Genomic DNA, 22,408 nt, shown 5'->3' on the forward strand with positions numbered 1-22,408 from the left:
CACCGTGACAGTACAGAACTCTGACAGTACAGCACTCTGACAGTACAGCACTCTGACAGTACAGCACTGTGACAGTACAGCACTAAAACAGTACAGCACTGTGACAGTACAGCACCGTGAGAGTACAGCACTGTGACAGTACAGCACTCTGACAGTACAGAACTCTGACAGTACAGCACTGTGACAGTACAGAACTCGGACAGTACAGCACTGTGACAGTACTGAACTCTGACAGTACAGCACTCTGACAGTACAGAACTCTCACAGTACAGCACTCTGACAGTACAGCACCGTGACAGTACAGCACTCTGACAGTACAGATCTCTGAAATTACAGAACACTGACAGTACAGAACTCTGACAGTACAGCACTGTGACAGTACAGCACTCTGACAGCACCGAACTCTGACAGTACAGCACTCTGACATTACAGCACTGTGATAGAACAGCACTGTGACAGTACAGCACTCTGACAGTACAGCACCGTGACAGTACAGCACTCTGACAGTACAGCACCGTGACAGTACAGAACTCTGACAGTACAGAACTCTGAAAGTACAGAACACTGACAGTACAGAACTCTGACAGTACAGCACTGTGACAGTACAGCACTGTGACAGTACAGCACCGTGACAGTACAGCACTCTGACAGTACAGCACCGTGACAGTACAGAACTCTGACAGTACAGAACTCTGAAAGTACAGAACACTGACAGTACAGAACTCTGACAGTACAGCACTCTGACAGTACAGAACCCTGACAGTACAGCACTCTGACAGGACAGCACTGTGACAGTACAGAACTCTGACAGTACAGCACTCTGACAGTACAGAACTCTGACAGTACAGCACTCTGACAGTACAGAACTCTGACAGTACAGCACTGTGACAGTACTGCACTCTGACAGTACAGCACTCTGACAGTACAGCACTCTGACAGTACAGCACTGTGACAGTACAGAACTCTGACAGTACAGCACTGTGACAGTACAGAACTCTGACAGTACAGCACTGTGACAGTACAGCACTCTGACAGTACAGCACTCTGACAGTACAGCACTCTGACAGTACAGCACCGTGACAGTACAGCACTCTGACAGTACAGCACTCTGACAGTACAGCACTGTGACGGTACAGCACCGTGACAGTACAGCACTCCGACAGTACAGCACTCTGACAGTACAGCACTGTGACAGTACAGCACCGTGACAGTACAGCACTGTGACAGTACAGCACTCTGACAGTACAGAACTCTGACAGTACAGCACTGTGACAGTACAGAACTCTGACAGTACAGCACTGTGACAGTACAGAACTCTGACAGTACAGCACCCTGACAGTACAGCACTCTGACAGTACAGCACTCTGACAGTACAGCACTCTGACAGTACAGCACTGTGACAGTACAGCACTCTGACAGTACAGCACTGTGACAGTACAGCACTCTGACAGTACAGCACTCTGACAGTACAGCACTGTGACAGTACAGCACTCTGACAGTACAGCACTCTGACAGTACAGCACCGTGACAGTACAGCACCGTGACAGTACATAGAACATAGAACAATACAGCGCAGTACAGGCCCTTCGTCCCACGATGTTGCACCGAAACTAAAGCCATCTAACCTACACTATGCCATTATCATCCATATGTTTATCCAATAAACTTTTAAGTGCCCTCAATGTTGGCGAGTTCACTACTGTAGCAGGTAGGGCATTCCACGGCCTCACTACTCTTTGCGTAAAGAACCTACCTCTGACCTCTGTCCTATATCTATTACCCCTCAGTTTAAAGCTATGTCCCCTCGTGCCAGCCATTTCCATCCGCGGGAGAAGGCTCTCACTGTCCACCCTATCTAACCCCCTGATCATTTTGTATGCCTCTATTAAGTCTCCTCTTAACCTTCTTCTCTCCAACGAAAACAACCTCAAGTCCATCAGCCTTTCCTCATAAGATTTTCCCTCCATACCAGGCAACATCCTGGTAAATCTCCTCTGCACCCGCTCCAAAGCCTCCACGTCCTTCCTATAATGCGGTGACCAGAACTGTACGCAATACTCCAAATGCGGCCGAACCAGAGTTTTGTACAGCTGCAACATGACCTCCTGACTCCGGAACTCAATCCCTCTACCAATAAAGGCCAACACTCCATAGGCCTTCTTAACAACCCTATCAACCTGGGTGGCAACTTTCAGGGATCTATGTACATGGACCCCTAGATCCTTCTGCTCATCCACACTTTCAAGAACTTTACCATTAGCCAAATATTCCGCATTCCTGTTATTCCTTCCAAAGTGAATCACCTCACACTTCTCTACATTAAACTCCATTTGCCACCTCTCAGCCCAGCTCTGCAGCTTATCTATATCCCTCTGTAACCTGCTACATCCTTCCACACTATCGACAACACCACCGACTTTAGTATCGTCTGCAAATTTACTCACCCACCCTTCTGCGCCTTCCTCTGGGTCATTGATAAAAATGACAAACAGCAACGGCCCCAGAACAGATCCTTGTGGTACTCCACTTGTGACTGTACTCCATTCTGAACATTTCCCATCAACCACCACCCTCTGTCTTCTTTCAGCTAGCCAATTTCTGATCCACATCTCTAAATCACCCTCAATCCCCAGCCTCTGTATTTTCTGCAATAGCCTACCGTGGGGAACCTTATCAAATGCTTTGCTGAAATCCATATACACCACATCAACTGCTCTACCCTCATCTACCTGTTCAGTCACCTTCTCAAAGAACCCAATAAGGTTTGTGAGGCATGACCTACCCTTCACAAAGCCATGCTGGCTATCCCTGATCATATTATTCCTATCTAGATGATTATAAATCTTGTCTCTTATAATCCCCTCCAAGACTTTACCCACTACAGACGTGAGGCTCACCGGTCTATAGTTGCCGGGGTTGTCTCTGCTCCCCTTTTTGAACAAAAGGACCACATTTGCTGTCCTCCAGTCCTCTGGCACTATTCCTGTAGCCAATGATGACATAAATTACAGCACTGTGACAGTACAGAACTCTGACAGTACAGCACTCTGACAGTACAGAACTCTGACAGTACAGCACTGTGACAGTACAGCACTCTGACAGTACAGCACTGTGACAGTACAGCACTGTGACAGTACAGCACTCTGACAGTACAGCACTGTGACAGTACAGCACTCTGACAGTACAGCACTGTGACAGTACAGAACTCTGACAGTACAGCACTCTGACAGTACAGAACTCTGACAGTACAGCACCCTGACAGTACAGCACTGTGACAGTACAGCACTGTGACAGTACAGCACTGTGACAGTACAGCACTCTGACAGTACAGCACTGTGACAGTACAGAACGCTGACAGTACAGCACTCTGACAGTACAGCACTCTGACAGTACAGCACTGTGACAGTACAGCACTCTGACAGTACAGCTCTCTGACAGTACAGCACTGTGACAGTACAGAACGCTGACAGTACAGCACTCTGACAGTACAGCACTGTGACAGTACAGAACTCTGACAGTACAGCACCCTGACAGTACAAAACTGTGACAGTACAGCACTCTGACAGTACAGCACTCTGACAGTACAGCACTGTGACAGTACATCACTGTGACAGTACAGAACTCTGACAGTACAGCACTGTGACAGTACAGCACTGTGACAGTACAGCACTCTGACAGTACAGCCCTGTGACAGTACAGCACTGTGACAGTACATCACTCTGACAGTACAGCACTGTGACAGTACAGCACTCTGACAGTACAGCACTCTGACAGTACAGCACTGTGACAGTACATCACTGTGACAGTACAGAACTCTGACAGTACAGCACTGTGACAGTACAGCACTCTGACAATACAGCACTCTGACAGTACAGCTCTCTGACAGTACAGCACTGTGGCAGTACAGAACTCTGACAGTACAGCACTGTGACAGTACAGCACTGTGACAGTACAGCACTGTGACAGTACAGCACTCTGATAGTACAGCACTGTGACAGTACAGAACTCTGACAGTACAGCACTGTGACAGTACAGAACTCTGACAGTACAGCACTCTGACAGTACAGCACTCTGACAGTACAGCACTCTGACAGTACAGCACTGTGACAGTACAGAACTCTGACAGTACAGCACTCTGACAATACAGCACTCTGACAGTACAGCACTCTGACAGTACAGCTCTCTGACAGTACAGCACTGTGGCAGTACAGAACTCTGACAGTACAGCACTGTGACAGTACAGCACTGTGACAGTACAGCACTCTGACAGTACAGCACTGTGACAGTACAGCACTGTGACAGTACATCACTCTGACAGTACAGCACTCTGACAGTACAGCACTCTGACAGTACAGCACTGTGACAGTACAGCACTCTGACAGTACAGCACCATGACAGTACAGTCTCTGACAGTACAGCACTCTGACAGTACAGCACTCTGACAATACAGCACTCTGACAGTACAGCTCTCTGACAGTACAGCACTGTGGCAGTACAGAACTCTGACAGTACAGCACTGTGACAGTACAGCACTGTGACAGTACAGAACTCTGACAGTACAGCACTGTGACAGTACAGCACTGTGACAGTACAGCACTGTGACAGTACAGCACTCTGATAGTACAGCACTGTGACAGTACAGAACTCTGACAGTACAGCACTGTGACAGTACAGAACTCTGACAGTACAGCACTCTGACAGTACAGCACTCTGACAGTACAGCACTCTGACAGTACAGCACTCTGACAGTACAGCACTGTGACAGTACAGAACTCTGACAGTACAGCACTCTGACAATACAGCACTCTGACAGTACAGCACTCTGACAGTACAGCTCTCTGACAGTACAGCACTGTGGCAGTACAGAACTCTGACAGTACAGCACTGTGACAGTACAGCACTGTGACAGTACAGAACTCTGACAGTACAGCATGTGACAGTACAGCACTGTGACAGTACAGCACTGTGACAGTACAGCACTCTGACAGTACAGCACTGTGACAGTACAGAACTCTGACAGTACAGCACTCTGACAGTACAGCACTCTGACAGTACAGCACTGTGACAGTACAGCACTCTGACAGTACAGCACTCTGACAGTACAGCAGTCTGACAGTACAGCACTGTGACAGTACAGAACTCTGACAGTAATGTGGTCATGTTACAGGAAACGCACCTGAAACTGATAGATCAGGTTAGGTTGCGCAAAGGATGGGTAGGGCAGGTGTTCCATTCGGGGCTGGATGCGAAAAACAGGGGGGTGGCTATATTAGTGGGGAAGCGGGTAATGTTCGAGGCAAAGACTATAGTGGCGGATAACGGGGGCAGATACGTGATGGTGAGTGGCAAATTACAGGGAGAGATGGTGGTGTTGGTAAACGTGTATGCCCCGAATTGGGACGATGCCAATTTTATGAGGCGAATGCTAGGACGCATCCCAGACCTAGAGACCGGAAAGCTGATAATGGGGGGAGACTTTAACACGGTGTTGGAACCAAGGCTGGATAGGTCGAAGTCCAGGACTGGTAGGAGGCCGGCAGCAGCCAAGGTGCTTAAGGATTTTATGGAGCAGATGGGAGGGGTGGACCCGTGGAGATTCAGTAGACCTAGGAGTAAGGAGTTCTCGTTTTTCTCCTATGTCCATAAAGTCTATTCACGCATAGACTTTTTTGTGTTGGGTAGGGCATTGATCCCGAGGGTGAGGGGAACGGAATATACGGCTATAGCCATTTCGGATCATGCCCCACACTGGGTAGACTTGGAGATAGGGGAGGAAACAAGAGGGCGTCCACCCTGGAGAATGGATATGGGACTAATGGCGGATGAGGGGGTGTGCTTAAGGGTGAGGGGATGCATTGAAAAGTACTTGGAACTCAATGACAATGGGGAGGTTCAGGTGGGAGTGGTCTGGGAGGCGTTGAAGGCGGTGGTTAGGGGGGAGCTGATATCAATAAGGACACATAAAGGGAAGCAGGAGAGTAAGGAACGGGAGCGGTTGTTGCAAGAACTTTTGAGGGTGGACAGACAGTATGCGGAAGCACCGGAGGAGGGACTGTATAGGGAAAGGCAAAGGCTGCATGTGGAATTTGACTTGCTGACCACAGGCACTGCAGAGGCACAATGGAGGAAGGCGCAGGGTGTACAGTATGAATATGGAGAGAAGGCGAGCAGATTGCTGGCACACCAATTGAGGAAAAGGGGAGCAGCGAGGGAAATAGGGGGGGTGAGAGACGAAGATGGAGAGACGGAGCGGGGAGCGGAGAGAGTGAATGAAGTGTTTAAGACATTTTATAAAAAATTGTATGAAGCTCAACCCCCGGATGGGAGGGAGAGAATGATGGAGTTTTTGGATCGGCTGGAAATTCCCAAGGTGGAAGAGCAGGAAAGGATGGGATTGGGAGCACAGATCACGGTAGAAGAAGTGGTGAAAGGAATTAGGAACATGCAGACGGGAAAGGCCCCGGGACCGGACGGATTCCCAGTTGAATTTTACAGAAAATATTTGGACTTGCTCGCCCCGCTACTGACGAGGACCTTCAACGAGGCAAAGGAAAGGGGACAACTGCCCCCGACTATGTCAGAAGCAACGATATCGCTTCTTTTAAAGAAGGAAAAGGATCCGCTACAATGCGGGTCCTACAGACCAATCTCCCTCCTCAATGTAGATGCCAAGGTCTTGGCCAAGGTAATGGCAATGAGAATAGAGGAATGTGTCCCGGGGGTGGTTCATGAGGACCAAACTGGGTTTGTGAAGGGGAGACAGCTGAACACGAACATACGGAGGTTGTTAGGGGTAATGATGATGGCCCCACCAGAGGGTGAAACGGAGATAGTAGTGGCGATGGATGCCGAGAAAGCATTTGATAGAGTGGAGTGGGATTATCTGTGGGAGGTGTTGAGGAGATTTGGGTTCGGAGAGGGGTATGTTAGATGGGTGCAGCTGTTGTATAGGGCCCCAGTGGCGAGTGTGGTCACGAATGGACGGGGATCGGCATATTTTCGGCTCCATAGAGGGACAAGGCAGGGATGTCCTCTGTCCCCATTACTGTTTGCACTGGCGATTGAGCCCCTGGCGATAGCGCTGAGAGGTTCCAAGGGATGGAGGGGAATACTTAGGGGAGGAGAAGAACACCGGGTATCTTTATATGCGGATGATCTGCTACTATATGTGGCGGATCCAGCGGAGGGGATGCCAGAAATAATGCGGATACTTGGGGAGTTTGGGGATTTTTCAGGGTATAAATTGAACATGGGGAAGAGTGAGCTGTTTGTGGTGCATCCAGGGGAGCAGAGTAGAGAAATAGAAGACCTACCGTTGAGGAAGGTAACAAGAGACTTTTGTTACCTGGGGATCCAGATAGCTAAGAATTGGGGCACATTGCACAGGCTAAATTTGACGCGGTTGGTGGAACAGATGGAGGAAGATTTCAAGAGATGGGATATGGTAGCATTGTCAATGGCAGGGAGGGTGCAGGCAGTTAAGATGGTGGTCCTCCCGAGATTCCTTTTTGTGTTTCAGTGTCTCCCGGTGGTGATCACGAAGGCTTTTTTCAAAAGGATAGAAAAGAGTATTATGGGTTTTGTTTGGGCCGGGAAGACTCCGAGAGTGAGGAAGGGATTCTTACAGCGTAGTAGGGATAGGGGGGGCTGGCACTACCGAGCCTAAGTGAGTATTATTGGGCCGCTAATATTTCAATGGTGAGTAAGTGGATGGGAGAGGAGGAAGGAGCGGCGTGGAAGAGATTAGAGAGGGCGTCCTGTAGGGGGACCAGCCTGCAGGCTATGGTGACAGCCCCATTGCCGTTCTCACCAAGGAACTATACCACGAGTCCGGTGGTGGTAGCTACACTGAAGATCTGGGGACAGTGGAGACGACATAGGGGAAAGACCGGAGCACTGGGGGGGTCCCCGATAAGAAACAACCATAGGTTTGCCCCGGGGGGAATGGATGGGGGATATGGAATGTGGCAAAGAGCAGGTATAACGCAATTGAAAGATCTATTTGTGGATGGGAAGTTTGCGAGTCTGGGAGCGCTGACCGAGAAATATGGGCTGCCCCAAGGGAATGCATTCAGGTACATGCAATTGAGGGCTTTTGCGAGGCAGCAGGTGAGGGAATTCCCGCAGCTCCCGACACAAGAGGTGCAGGACAGAGTCATCTCAAAGAAATGGGTGGGGGACGGTAAGGTGTCGGATATATATAGGGAAATGAGAGACGAAGGGGAGACTATGATGGACGAACTAAAAGGGAAATGGGAAGAAGAGCTAGGGGAGGAGATTGAGGAGGGGATGTGGGCAGATGCCCTAAACAGGGTAAACTCGTCGTCCTCGTGCGCCAGGCTAAGCCTGATTCAGTTTAAGGTATTACACAGGGCACATATGACTGGAACACGGCTCAGTAAATTTTTTGGGGTGGAGGATAGGTGTGCGAGGTGCTCGAGAAGCCCAGCGAATCATACCCATATGTTTTGGTCATGCCCGGCACTACAGGGGTTTTGGATGGGGGTGACAAAGGTGCTTTCGAAAGTAGTAGGAGTCCGGGTCGAACCAAGCTGGGGGTTGGCTATATTTGGGGTTGCACAAGAGCCGGGAGTGCAGGAGGCGAAAGAGGCCGATGTTTTGGCCTTTGCGTCCCTAGTAGCCCGGCGCAGAATATTGCTAATGTGGAAAGAAGCCAAGCCCCCGGGGGTGGAGACCTGGATAAATGATATGGCGGGGTTCATAAAGTTAGAGCGGATTAAGTTCGTCCTAAGGGGGTCGGCTCAAGGGTTTACTAGGCGGTGGCAACCGTTCGTCGAATATCTTGCGGAAAGATAGATAGGGGAGAACAAAGAAGGCAGCAGCAGCGGCCCAGGACTTGGGGGGGTGGGGGGGGGGGGGGGGGATGGGGGGGATGGGGGGGGGGGGTGGCCTGAGACAAGGCAGTTGCCAATTAGGGCTAGTTTTTATTTTTTGTTATTTAATATTTATTTATTTGTTGTTGTTTTTGTTTAAATTTAAAAAAGGTCATTATTATCTGTATTGTTACAATGTTGTGTAAAGGATGCACAATGTACTGTGTTGGTTGACCAAAAATTTTCAATAAAATATTATTTTAAAAAAAAAAGAACTCTGACAGTACAGCACTCTGACAGTACAGCACTCTGACAGTACAGCACTCTGACAGTACAGCACTCTGACAGTACAGCACCGTGACAGTACAGCACTCTGACAGTACAGCACTGTGACAGTACAGCACTCTGACAGTACAGCTCTGTGAGAGTACAGCACTGTGACAGTACAGCACTCTGACAGTACAGCACTGTGACAGTACAGCACTGTGACAGTACAGCACTCTGACAGTACAGCACTCTGACAGTACAGCACTCTGACAGTACAGCACTGTGACAGTACAGCACTCTGACAGTACAGCACCGTGACAGTACAGCACTCTGACAGTACAGCACTCTGACAGTACAGCACTCTGACAGTACAGCACTCTGACGTACAGCACTGTGACAGTACAGCACTGTGACAGTACAGCACTGTGACAGTACAGCACTCTGACAGTACAGCACTGTGACAGTACAGCACTCTGACAGTACAGCACTGTGACAGTACAGCACTCTGACAGTACAGCACTGTGACAGTACAGCACTCTGACAGTACAGCACTGTGACAGTACAGCACTCTGACAGTACAGCACTCTGACAGTACAGCACTGTGAGAGTACAGCACTCTGACAGTACAGCACTCTGACAGTACAGCACTCTGACAGTACAGCACTGTGACAGTACAGATCTCTGACAGTACAGTACTCTGACAGTACAGTACTCTGACAGTACAGCACTCTGACCGTACAGCACTGTGACAGTACAGCACTCTGACAGTACAGCACTGTGACAGTACAGCACTGTGACAGTACAGAACTCTGACAGTACAGCACTCTGACAGTACAGCACTCTGACAGTACAGCACTCTGACAGTACAGAACTGTGACAGTACAGAACTCTGACAGTGCAGCACTCTGACAGTACAGCACTCTGACAGTACAGCACTCTGACAGTACAGAACTGTGACAGTACAGATCTCTGACAGTACAGCACTCTGACAGTACAGCACTCTGACCGTACAGCACTGTGACAGTACAGCACTCTGACAGTACAGCACTCTGACAGTACAGCACTGTGACAGTACAGAACTCTGACAGTACAGCACTCTGACAGCACAGAACTGTGACAGTACAGAACTCTGACAGTACAGCACTCTGACAGTACAGCACTGTGACAGTACAGCACTGTGACAGTACAGCACTCTGACAGTACAGCACTCTGACAGTACAGCACTGTGACAGTACAGAACTCTGACAGTACAGAACTGTGACAGTACAGAACTGTGACAGTACAGAACTCTGACAGTACAGCACTCTGACAGTACAGCACCGTGACAGTATAGCACTGTGACAGTACAGCACTCTGACAGTACAGCACTCTGACAGTACAGCACTGTGACAGTACAGCACTCTGACCGTACAGCACTGTGACAGTACAGCACTCTGACAGTACAGCACTGTGACCGTACAGCACTGTGACAGTACAGCACTCTGACAGTACAGCACTCTGACAGTACAACACTCTGACAATACAGCACTCTGACAGTACAGCACTGTGACAGTACAGAACTCTGACAGTACAGCACTCTGACAGTACAGAACTCTGACAGTACAGCACTCTGACAGTACAGAACTCTGACAGTACAGCACTCTGACAGTACAGCACTGTGACAGTACAGCACTCTGACAGTACAGCACTGTGACAGTACAGCACTCTGACAGTACAGCACTGTGACCGTACAGCACTGTGACAGTACAGCACTCTGACAGTACAGCACTCTGACAGTACAGCACTGTGAGTTACAATTCGGCCTTGATTTTGTGCTCAAAGTAAGACTTGAACCTACAAGCTGCTAACTGAGAGGAGAAAGGGCCTTTTTTATTGGGCAAGGTGGTTGAAGGATAAATTTTGGTCAGGAGACCTGGAGATTCCCTCACACTTCCTCGATCGTGCCACGGGATCTGGAGGTTAGGAACCCGATACTTGCCTTGATCTCCACAATCTGAGTTGCCTTTAGTGTGTACTCTTTAACCAGTTTAATGGCCACCTTCCTGAAACACAAAGAAAAAGTTACTTTCCTAGCTACCACTTTTAATTTTTCAATGGTAAGAGGGCTGGGGTTTAATTTGGGGCAATAGTCTAAATCTCCTTTGACCTGCAAGGTTGATGCCAGGACACTACTAGAACTGAGAGATTTAACTGCTGAGGTTAGGGACCTAATCTTGCACAAATGTTTTTATCAACATCCTGGGGGTTACTATTGACCTGACTCTGAACTGGACCCAGCCATGTAAATACTGTGGCTGTGAGAGCAGGTCAGAGGCTTGGAGTTCTGCAGAGAGTAACTCACCTCCTGACCCCCCAAAGTCTGTCCATCTACAAGACTCAAATCAGGAGTGTGATAGAATGCTCTCCACTTGCCTGGTCGAGTGCAGCTCCAACAACACTCAAGAAGCTCCACATGGGCGGCATGTGGCGCAGTGGATAGCACTGGGACTGCGGGGCTGAGGACCCGGGTTCGAATCCCGGCCCTGGGTGATTGTCCGTGTGGAGTTTGCACATTCTCCCCGTGTCTGCCTGGGTTCCGCCCCCACAACCCAAAGATGTGCTGGTCAGGTGGATTGGCCACGCTAAATTGCCCCTTAATTGGAGAAAAAAATAATTGGGTACTCTAAATTAAAAAAAAAAAAGCTCAACGCCATCCAGGCAAAAGCAGCCCGCTTGACTGGCGCCCATCCACCTCCTTCAGCATTGACTTCCTCCACTGGCGCAGTGGCAGCCGTGTGCACCATCTACCAGACGCACTGCAGCACTCGCCAAGGCTCCTTCGACAGCACCTTCCAAACGATGGAGAAGGACAAGGTCAGCAGATACTTGGGAAGACCACCACCTGCAGGGTCCTATCCGAGGCACTCACCACCCTGACTTGGAAATATATCGTCACCCCTTCACTGTCGCTGGGTCAAAATCCTGCAACTCCCTCCCTAACAGCACTGTGGGTGTACCTACACCGCATGGACTGCAGCCGTTCAAGAAGAAAGCTCACTACCACTTTCTGAAGGATAATTATGGGTGGGCAATTCAAATACTGGTCCCTTGAAGGATTTTTTAAAAAAATGAATGAAAGGGTAGGACACTGGGCTAAATCGCTGTCTTTGAAAGCAGACCAAGGCAGGCCAGCAGCACGGTTCAATTCCTGTATCAGCCTCCCTGAACAGGCACCGGAATGTGGCGACTAGGGGCTTTTCACAGTAACTTCATTGAAGCCGACTTGTGACAATAAGCGATTTTCATTTCATTTCATGAAGGGTTCGACAGGGTAAATGAACAGAAGATGTTTCTACTTGTGCAAGGCCAGATTACTGGAAACTACAATAAGTAGTTCAGGAGACTCCTCTGTACCCTGGGAGTGATTAGAATGCGGAACTCATTACCACAAGGAATTGACGTGAACAACATAGATACATTTAATAGGAAACTAAATAAACACATGAGGGAGAAAGGAATAGGGGGATCTGTTGATGAGGTGAAATGCAACAGGGTGGGAGGAGTTACTGGGGTATAAACACCAACACAGATCTGTTGTGCTATAAATTCTCTGTAAATAAAGGAATTAAAGAAAAGGTCTCAGATTCCTTTATTTGTTTTTTTTAAAAGCCGTTGAATTATTGTGCTCATCATGATGACGGACCTTAATGTAAAATAAAAACGATCAATGCTTGAAATACACAGCACCTGTGGAGAGCCATTGGTGGAGGAATCTTACTGGGGAATACATTTTAAAAAAAAATTTAGAATGCCCAATTCATTTTCCCCAATTAAGGGGCAATTTAGCGTGGCCAATCCACCTACCCGGAACATCTTTGGGTTGTGGGGGCGAAACCCACGCAGACACGGGGAGAATGCGCAAACTCCACACGGACAGTGACCCAGGGCCAGGATCGAACCTGGGGCCTTGGCGCCGTGAGGCAGCAGTGCTAACCACTGCGCCACCGTGCAGTTCTGGGAAATACAGCATGATTGTATTTTACACACAGGAGTTTTGTGAGTTATTTTAAGCCCTGGGGCCTTATGTCTTTGCCCATGCTATTTTAATAATGGGGTTAATGTATTTTTTTAAAGTATCACTGATAGGAATATTACATGAATGTGTTGAAGATAACATACTGTCCGCGTCATACACTCCCAGCCATCTGTCTTCCCCTATGAGTGAGGCTGCCTGCTTCAGTCCAATGGGGGCTCAGAGATTCTAAGGAATGAGTTAAGACTGACCGCAAATTGACAATTGTTACAGCGGAGAGACAGAACGGCCTTGCGCTGAATTAAAACCCAGTTCCTGGAGGGACCGCCTCAACGCCAAAGTAAAATACTGCAGATTCTGGAAATCCAAATTAAAAACAGAAAGTGCTGTGAGGACTCAGCAGGTCGGGCAGCATTCCTGGAGATAAAAGCAGGGTCAACGCTTCCCCAGATGTCTTAATCCGGTTGGGATTGACCAACCTTTTAGTTTAATTCAGAAAAGAAACAAAGAATAGTTGGGTAAGGGCAGGAAGGGATGTGGAGCAACGTCAGGCAGATGGAGTTGAGGTGCAGCACAGATGGAGTTGAGGTACAGCACAGATCCGATGGGCTGAATGGCCCTCCTAGCCCAATTCTTCTCCCTCCTTAAAGACAGCCCATGTTCGGTACACTTTCATGGCCACTCCTCTAACTCACCCCATCCCCTGTGCATCATCACATTTCTCAAGCGCACATCTTTACAATCTGCACTGGCAGCATATCCAAATCCCAATATTTGAGACGGAAGCACATGCACACTGGACAGCGATAATCTGCGGGTAAACTAGTGAGATACCCTCAATTACTACTCAGGGGAGAAGATTGATAATTCAAAGGCTTTAATTACCAGAGAACCAGACAGCTGCCGAGAAGTGTGCTCACTGCACGCTGCCTACTGAACGTAACCTTATACACAGCTTCCTGGGGGCGGAGCCGGAGGCGGAGTCCCCCAGGGTTCCAGACCCGGTCTTAAAGGGGCCTACGCATTAAAGGTACATGTGTATACAGATATCATTCACCACAACTAGTTAATGTTCACCCCTCCACCTAGCTAGCCACGTGGCACTGATGCTACCTTGTCAGCAGCCCCAGCAGAATCCGACTCACTCAACCCTACGTGACATGGCGACAGATTCCAACCCAACTCACCTACGGAGAGCTTCCTCCTTCATCTTTAAAAAGACAAATTCCACTTTAAAACTGAAATCAATCTGAATGAGACTGCGGGAGAAAAGAGAAAGCCAGTTTTAGTCATTTAACCTTCACATAGATGACACATTAATTGATTTCTTACTGCAAACATTATCCCCTCCTCAACAAGACCAAGAAAATGTGACATCTGTGGTTAGAATAAAACAGTTCTGTCTTGTTTTAGCTCAGTAGATGTCTCTTTAAGTCAGGCACATTTTATATGACTATATATCAGCCTGTCTCACTGTCCGAGACTATATAACATTGTCCCATCAGTATAGAAATTGAAAAGTATGTTTGTTAATGTTTTCATTATTAATGGGATTTAAGAGGCAATCCAACACATCATTTCAGATGTATACAAGTGTTGTGACCGGTCATTTATGTAGTTGACAGCCTATTATTTTTGTATTACTGAAAAAAGAGACAGGCTGTCAAAGCTTTTCACCTTGCACTCAACAGGACAGATGCAAAAATACCAAATTTCAACGGAAGCAGCAGGAGGCAGTGGCATAATGGTATTGTCGCTGGACTAGTAATGTAGAGACCCAGGGAAATGCCCTGGCCACCACTGCAGATGGTGAAATTTGAATTCACTAAAAATCTGGCATTAAAAGTCTAATGCCCTTTAGGGAAGGAAATCTGCCATCCTTACCTGGTCTGGCCTACATGTGACTCCACAGCAATGTAATTGACTCTTAACTGCCCCCTCAAGGGAAATTAGGAATGGACAATAAATGCTGGCCACATCCCATGAACAAATTTTTAAAAAACAGGCTAATGCTCTGGGAACACGGGGTCCAATCCTACCATGGCAGGTGACGGAATTTAAACGCAATAAAATATTTGGAATTAAAACTCGGATGATGGCTTCCGGTTGCGGCAGGGATGAGCTAGCCGCCAGTTTCGGCGGCTCCAGCTCCGACGGAACTTCGGGCTCTTTTAAGAGCCCCAACGGGGACTTGGACGGCCGTAAAACCCGGTGCGAGGTGCGAGGGAAGGGAGTCCCCCCCGAAAGACGGAGGGAAAAACCGGCGCCGGCGGCTGCAGCCCGAAGAATCTGCAGCCAGAAGGTCAGAGAGAGAGAGAGAGGGAGTGAAACAAAATGGCGGCGGAGAAACCACAGGTGACATGGGGGCCTGAGCAGGACGAGGTGGTGAGACGGTGCGTGGACCTGCTGAAGAAGGAGGTAATGACCCCGTTGTTACAGGCAATTGAGGGGCTTAAGGAGACTTTAAAGACCCAGGAGACGGAACTTCGCGTGGTGGAGCAGAAGGTGTCAGGTATTGAGGGCGAGGTCCTGGGCCTGGCGGTCAAGACTCAGACGCACGAGGCACTTCATAAAAAGTGTGCTGACAGGATTGAGGCCCTTGAAAATGGAGCGCGAAGGAAGAACCTCAGGATACTAGGTCTCCCGGAGGGTGTGGAAGGAGTGGACTGTGGCGCGTACGCAAGTAAGATGCTGAGCTCACTGATGGGTGCTGAGGCCCCTGCGGGCCCCATGGAGGTGGAGTGGGCAAATCGGATCCCGGCGAGAAGACCAAAAGCGGGAGAACCACCAAGGGCGATAATCGTGCGATTCTACCGCCTTAAGGACAGAGAAGAGGTCCTGAGATGGGCCAAAAAGGTGCGGAGCAGCAGATGGGAGAATGCGGTGGTAAGGATCTACCAGGATTGGAGTGCGGAGGTGGCGAGAAGGAGGGCGAGCTTCAACCGAGCCAAAGAGGTTTTGCACAAAAGGAAGGTGAAGTTTGGGATGCTGCAGCCGGCAAGACTATGGGTCACGCATCAGGAGAGACATTATTATTTCGAGACGGCGGAGGAAGCATGGTCCTTCATCAATGAAGAGAAACTGGACCGGAACTGAGGGACTGATGCTGCAGGGAACTGTTATTGTTGTTATTATTGTTTTTGTTAATGGAATGGTGAAAGTTAAGCGAGAAGTAAACAGGGAAGGGGGAGACACTGGGGAAATGTGGGCGCCGGTGAGGGGGGAGAGGCGGGACATAGTCAGAGAATGGGGAAGGAGAGGGGGAGGGGAAAGGGAGCTGCGCCATAAGAGGCGGGACAGGTAAAGGGATGTTCCCGTGCCAGAAAGAATAAGGCGGGAAAACAGGCGCAAGGCGGATGGGAGTTCCCTCACACCGGGGGGGCCGAGGAGCGAGCAGGAGTAGCCGGGGTCAGTTGAAGTCAGCTGACTTACGGAAGTGATATGGGGGGAGCAATCAAGCTAGATAGGGATCTAGCGGGGGGGGGGGGGGGGCAAGCGTAGCTACAGGTCGACATAGATCGGAGTATTTCCGATTATATAGGGGAACAAGACAGGGATGCCCGCTGTCTCCATTGTTGTTCGTGTTGGCAATTGAACCTCTGGCCATGGCGCTGAGAGACTCCAGGAAATGGAGAGGGGTGACTAGAGGGGGAGAAGAACACCGAGTCTCGTTATACGCGGATGACCTATTGCTATACGTGTCGGACCCAGCGGGGGGGATGATAGAGGTTATGCGAATCTTGAGGAGGTTCGGGGAATTTTCGGGGTATAGGTTAAACATGGGGAAGAGTGAATTATATGTGATACATCCAGGGGACCAGAGTAGAGAGATAGAAGGCTTACCGCTAAGGAAAGTGGAAAGAAACTTCCGATACTTGGGGATTCAGATCGCTAGGAGCTGGGGAACCTTGCACAGACTTAATCTGACACGGCTGGTAGAACAAATGGAGGAGGACTTTAGGAGGTGGGACATGCAGCCTTTATCGCTGGCGGGCAGGGTGCAAGCAATTAAGATGATGGTCCTCCCGAGGTTCTTATTTGTATTTCAATGTCTCCCTATTTTAATCACCAGGACCTTTTTTAATAAAATAGACAGGAGCATTACGAGCTTTGTGTGGGCAGGGAAAGTTCCGAGAGTAAGGAGGGGGTTCCTTTAGCGCAGTAGGGACAGAGGGGGACTGGCACTACCGAACTTGGGAGATTATTATTGGGCCGCCAATGTGGCAATGATACGTAGATAGATGATGGAGGGTGAGGGAGCGGCGTGGAAAAGGCTGGAGAGAAGGTCCTGTAAAGGGACGAGTCTAGAGGCGCTGGTGACGGCGCCGCTACCGTTCTCACCGAAAAAGTACACCACAAACCCGGTGGTGGCGGTAACACTGAACATATGGGGACAGTGGAGGCGACAGAGAGGAGTGCGGGGAGCCCTGGTGGGGTCCCCTATCAGGAACAACCATAGGTTCGCCCCAGGAAGAATGGATGCAGGATTTCAGAGCTGGTACCAGTTGGGAATTAGGAAGGTGGGAGATTTATTCATAGATGGGACTTTTGCGAGCTTGGGAGCACTGGAGGAAAAGTATAAGTTACCCCAGGGGAATTTCTTGAGATATATGCAGGTGAGGGCGTTTACTAGACAACAGGTGAGGGAATTTCCGCGGCTCCCGACACAGGGGATACAGGACAGGGTACTTTCAGGGGTGTGGGTCGGAGAGGGCAAGGTGTCAGAGATTTATAGAGAGATGAGGGAAGAGGGGGAGGAGTCGGTGGGCGAACTAAAAAGAAAGTGGGAAGAAGAATTAGGGGAGGAGATAGAGGAGGGTATGTGGGCTGATGCCCTAAGCAGGGTAAATTCCTCTTCCTCATGCGCCAGGCTTAGCCTGATTCAATTTAAGGTGCTACATAGAGCACACATACGATTGAGCAGGTTCTTTGGAGTGGAGGACAAATGTGGGAGGTGTGGCGGGAGCCCGGCAAACCACGCACATATGTTTTGGGCGTGCCCGGCACTGGAAGGGTATTGGAATGGAGTGACGGGAGTGATTTCGCAGGTGGTGAAGGCCGGGTCAAACCAGGCTGGGGGCTAGCTCTATTTGGAGTTGCGGAAGAGCCAGGAGTGCAGGAGGCGAAAGAGGCCGATGTCGTGGTCTTTGCGTCCCTCGTAGCCCGGCGCAGGATCCTACTCATGTGGAAGGAGGCGAAACCCCCCGGACTGGAGGCCTGGGTAAATGATATGGCGGGGTTTATTAAACTGGAGCAGATAAAGTTTGCCCTGAGAGGATCGGCTCAAGGGTTCACCAGGCGGTGGCAGCCATTTCTCGACTACCTAGGGGAACGTTAGAGGGAAGACGGATGACCAGCAGCAGCAACCCAGGGGGGAGTGGGGGGGGGAGGCAGTTGAGTATAGGGCAATAGAGTACGAGGTTTTGTTACTTGTATATTATTACTACTATTATTACTATTGTTAAAAAGTTTAAAAATTTCTGTTTTGTTACTGTTATCGTTTCGCTTGTTTTGTAAGCGGGAAAAATGTTGCTCAGGGAAAAAAATTTCAATAAAATATATATTTTTTAAAAACTCGAATGATGGCCATGAAACCATTGTCGATTGTTGTAAAAACCCTTCTGGTTCCACTAATGTCCTTTAGGGAAGGAAATCTGCCGTCCTTACCCGGTCTGGCCCGCATGTGACGACAGACCCACAGCAACGTGATTGACTCGTTACTGCCTCCCTCAGGGGCGATTCGGGATGGGCAATAAATGCTGCCATGGAGAATGCAATCAAAATGAATCCAATCAGCAGCCTTTTCTCATGTAGTATAAATTGTTTCAGCCTGAAAGATGTAAACCCTCATCCAGCATGTCTCTTTTTCAGCAATTCTCAAGTTGTGTGGTACCAAGCGGCAACCAATTATTTTTGTTCTGAATAAAGTGGGAAATAAGAGCTGGACTAGACCATGAGGCCTGTCAAACCTGCTCCACCGTTCAAATGGATCATGGGCTTCAACTCTACTCCACTAACTAGTTTAGGAGTGGGATTTTACGCAGTAACTTCATTGCAGTGATAATGTAAGCTTGCGACAATGAAGATTATTATTAATGAGGGAGCAGAGTGACCCAGCTGTTGAGCGGAGCTCAGTCAAACACATCATAATCATCAAAGAGAGACCGGTTTTGTAACATAAGAGCAAACGCAGTTCTAACCCAGTGTCGGGCAGCACGGTGGCGCAGTGGTTAGCACTGCTGCCTCACGGCCGCGAGGACCCGGGTTCGAACCCGGCCCCGGGTCACCATCCGTGTGGAGTTTGCACATTCTCCCCGTGTCTGCGTGGGTCTCACCCCCATAACCCAAAGATGTGCAGGGTAGGTGGATTGGCCGCGCTAAATTGCCCCTTAATTGGAAAAAAAAATGAATTGGGTACTCTAAATTCATTAATTTTTTTTTTTAATGTTCTAACCCAGCTTGCCAACATGTATACTCTACGCCACCCATTGGGAAGGACTGCACGGCCTTGGGGATGGTGGCGTGGGAGGAAGTGGTGGGTAAAGGAGGTTCTGGAACAGGGAGTCAGCTGACAGTCATCGCTGGTAGGTTTTGACTGATGATAAAGACTGAGGCAACATGGTTTTGTGGAAATGATTATGAACCAAGTGACTTGCCAGAGACTCGGGATAATGCTGGCACGGTGGTTATGTGACGGGGCTAGTCATCCAGCGGCCTGGACTAATATCCCTGAAACATGAGTTCAAATCCTGCCACAGCAGCTGGGGAAATGTCAAATTCAATTACTAAAAGAAATAGAGAATGAAATGCAAGATTCAGTAACAGTCACCATGACACCACTGAATTGTTATAAAAATGCTTTGGGGGTTCATTAACATCTTTAGCCAATTAGGCAGTGGCACTTTGTGGAGAGAAGACATCCACTCCATTTGCTTCATGCCCTGGTGGCTCATTGAGTTCAATCCCAGTTGTGATCAGGAATTCTCTGCCTGAAAGCCTGGTGAAAGCAGGTTCAACAAAATATTTAAAAGGGAATAGGATAAATCCCTTTTTTCCCCCTTACATGCAGAGCAGACTCGATGGGCCAAATGGCCTAATTCTGCTCCTGCGCTCTATGCTTTACATCTTATGTGGATGTCATTGGCTAGGCCAGCATTCGATGCCCATTCCTAATTGCCCTTGGTGGTGGTGAGCTGCCTTCTTCAGCCGCTGCAGTAAGTGTGGCGTAGGTGCACCCACTGAGCTGTTAGGGAGGGAGTTCCAGGATTTTGACCCGGTGACGGAACGCAATATATTTCCAAGTCAGGATGGTGAGTGAGTTGGAGGGGAACTCTGCCACTCTACATCGGTGGTGGAGGGAGTGAATGTTTAAGGTGATGGACGGGGTGCCAATCAAACAGGGCTGCTTTGTCCTGGATGCTGTTGAGCTTCTTGAGTGTTGCTGGAGCTGCACTCATCCAGGCAAGTGGAGAGTATTCCATCAAGGTATTTGAAAGGGAAGACTTGAGGGTGTCATGGATTTGCCCAGTAATAGCAGTAACACAAATTTAACAAGACATAATAGGCTGCGACCTGCCCAGCAACAGGTAGAAATCTGCCTAGTGACAGCAGTCACCAGTATTCAAAAGACTGGCTGAGATGTGTCTCCCCTAGTAAAGAGATCTGCAGGGTTTAGATAGAAATAGTTGTGATGAACTTATTAGTAGAAACAGCTTAGCTAGATCTATGGGAGATCTATGAAGTATACACATGCTAGTGTCTAGAGTCAAAGAATTTGAGAGGGGCAAACAGCCAAATACACAGAAGGCAGAATCAAAGTGGAACAAAGGTATAATAGCCAGCAACCTCAGAAGAAAGGCAGGGCAGTGGACACCTAGAAGCCTCAGAAGCCAACAAGCAGCTTCCAGCTAGCAGCCTGAGGCCAGATTTTACACCGAACATCCAAGTAATAGAGCTAAGGCAGTGCAGAAAACCTTCAAAAAGGCAGTTAAGTACCTTCGTTGGACCAGGACATGGCGTTTTCCAAACTTTATTATCCTCCCGGTATTGTGATGTGACGATAAGCTGGTCTTGACTTTTGACCTATTTAATTTGGATGTTGTTTTGGGAAAGGGGAAGTCTTCGGGAGTTCAGGGATCGTAGATATATTTTGGAACAAGGGTATGTGCGTGTGTATAGTAATTCATATACTTAATTGCCTTAGCACAGTATAGTACTGTTTTTGGTATTTGTCTTTTCTTTAATTTAATAAATAGTCCTTAATAATTGTTACACGGCAGCATGGTGACACAGTGGTTAGCACTGCTGCCTCACAGTGCCAGGGACCCGGGTTCAATTCCGGCTTCGGGTAACTGTCTGTGTGTGGAGGTTGCACTTTCTCCCCGTGCCTGCGTGGGTTTCTTCCGGGTGCTCCGGTTTCTTCCCATCGTCCCAAAGATGTGCAGGATTCCTGGATTGGCCACTTTAAATTGCCCCTTCATGTTCAAATGAAAATTGTTATTGTCACAAGTAGGCTTCAATGAAGTTACTGTGAAAAGCCCCTAGTCGCCACATTCCGGCTCCTGTTCGGGGAGGCTGGTACGGGAATTGAACCGTGCTGCTGGCCTGCCTTGGTCTGCTTTCAAAGACAGCGATTCAGCCCTGTGCTAAACAGCCCCAATGGTGTGAAGGTTAGGTAGGGTTACGGGGCTAGGGTGGAGGGAGTGGACCTAGGTAGGGTGTCTCTTTTGGTGGGTCGGTGCAGACCCGATGGGCCGAATGGCCTCCTTCTGTACTGTAGGAATTCTATGGAATGGGCTGCTTATTCTCACTGGGGTTTCACTTGACTCCCCGCACAATTCCGAAACAAAATTATCCACCCCCATGACCTAGTGTTGGGATACCGTCGCAGATAAGAGTGCGGTTCGTGACCAGGTTTGCAGTGAAGGAACAAGGATCGATTGGATAGTTTTATATAACAGCTGGGCTGAATATCCTCTTTCTGTGCTATAAGGCATAATACATTTGTCTGTGAAAGCAAGTCACTTCCTGTCCTCGCCCAATTCTAAACAGGAGTATACAATGGATGTCTATCTGAGGTTGTGGACCCTAGTTTGAGTTTTTTCCCTACCCACCATTCACACTGAGAACTTCTGTATGATCTGGCCTTCTGTCTCTGGCTGAGCAGGGGGCCCACCCGCTGTGTCTTGCCACTAACTACACCAGGAAGTGCCATTACCACCTAAGCTATCAGGGGAGAGGAGGGTGCAGGGGCCAATGGTGCTGCTGTTGGTCAGCTGGGACCCACAGTAACCTT

At 48.9% G+C, this 22,408-nt stretch overlaps 1 protein-coding gene across 6 annotated transcripts in view; it reads right to left on the reverse strand.

Annotated features, from left to right (window-relative positions):
* LOC140405479 (epithelial cell adhesion molecule-like) overlaps positions 1-22,408 on the reverse strand; it is a 261,892-nt gene that overhangs the window by 234,672 nt on the left and 4,812 nt on the right. For all 6 annotated transcript variants that reach the window (XR_011938624.1, XR_011938625.1, XM_072493990.1 and 3 more), the window contains 2 exons: positions 14,301-14,372; positions 11,080-11,143 (listed from right to left, as the gene is read on the reverse strand). Coding sequence is in view for 4 of the 6 variants with exons in the window: in XM_072493990.1 (XP_072350091.1) it covers positions 11,080-11,143; positions 14,301-14,372 (136 nt within the window). In the remaining 2 variants the exon portion in view is untranslated. The remainder of the gene's footprint in view (positions 1-11,079; positions 11,144-14,300; positions 14,373-22,408) is intronic.

The sequence above is a fragment of the Scyliorhinus torazame genome, chromosome 2 (assembly GCF_047496885.1).
Source record: "Scyliorhinus torazame isolate Kashiwa2021f chromosome 2, sScyTor2.1, whole genome shotgun sequence".
In the NCBI taxonomy this organism is placed as follows: Eukaryota; Metazoa; Chordata; class Chondrichthyes; order Carcharhiniformes; family Scyliorhinidae; genus Scyliorhinus; species Scyliorhinus torazame.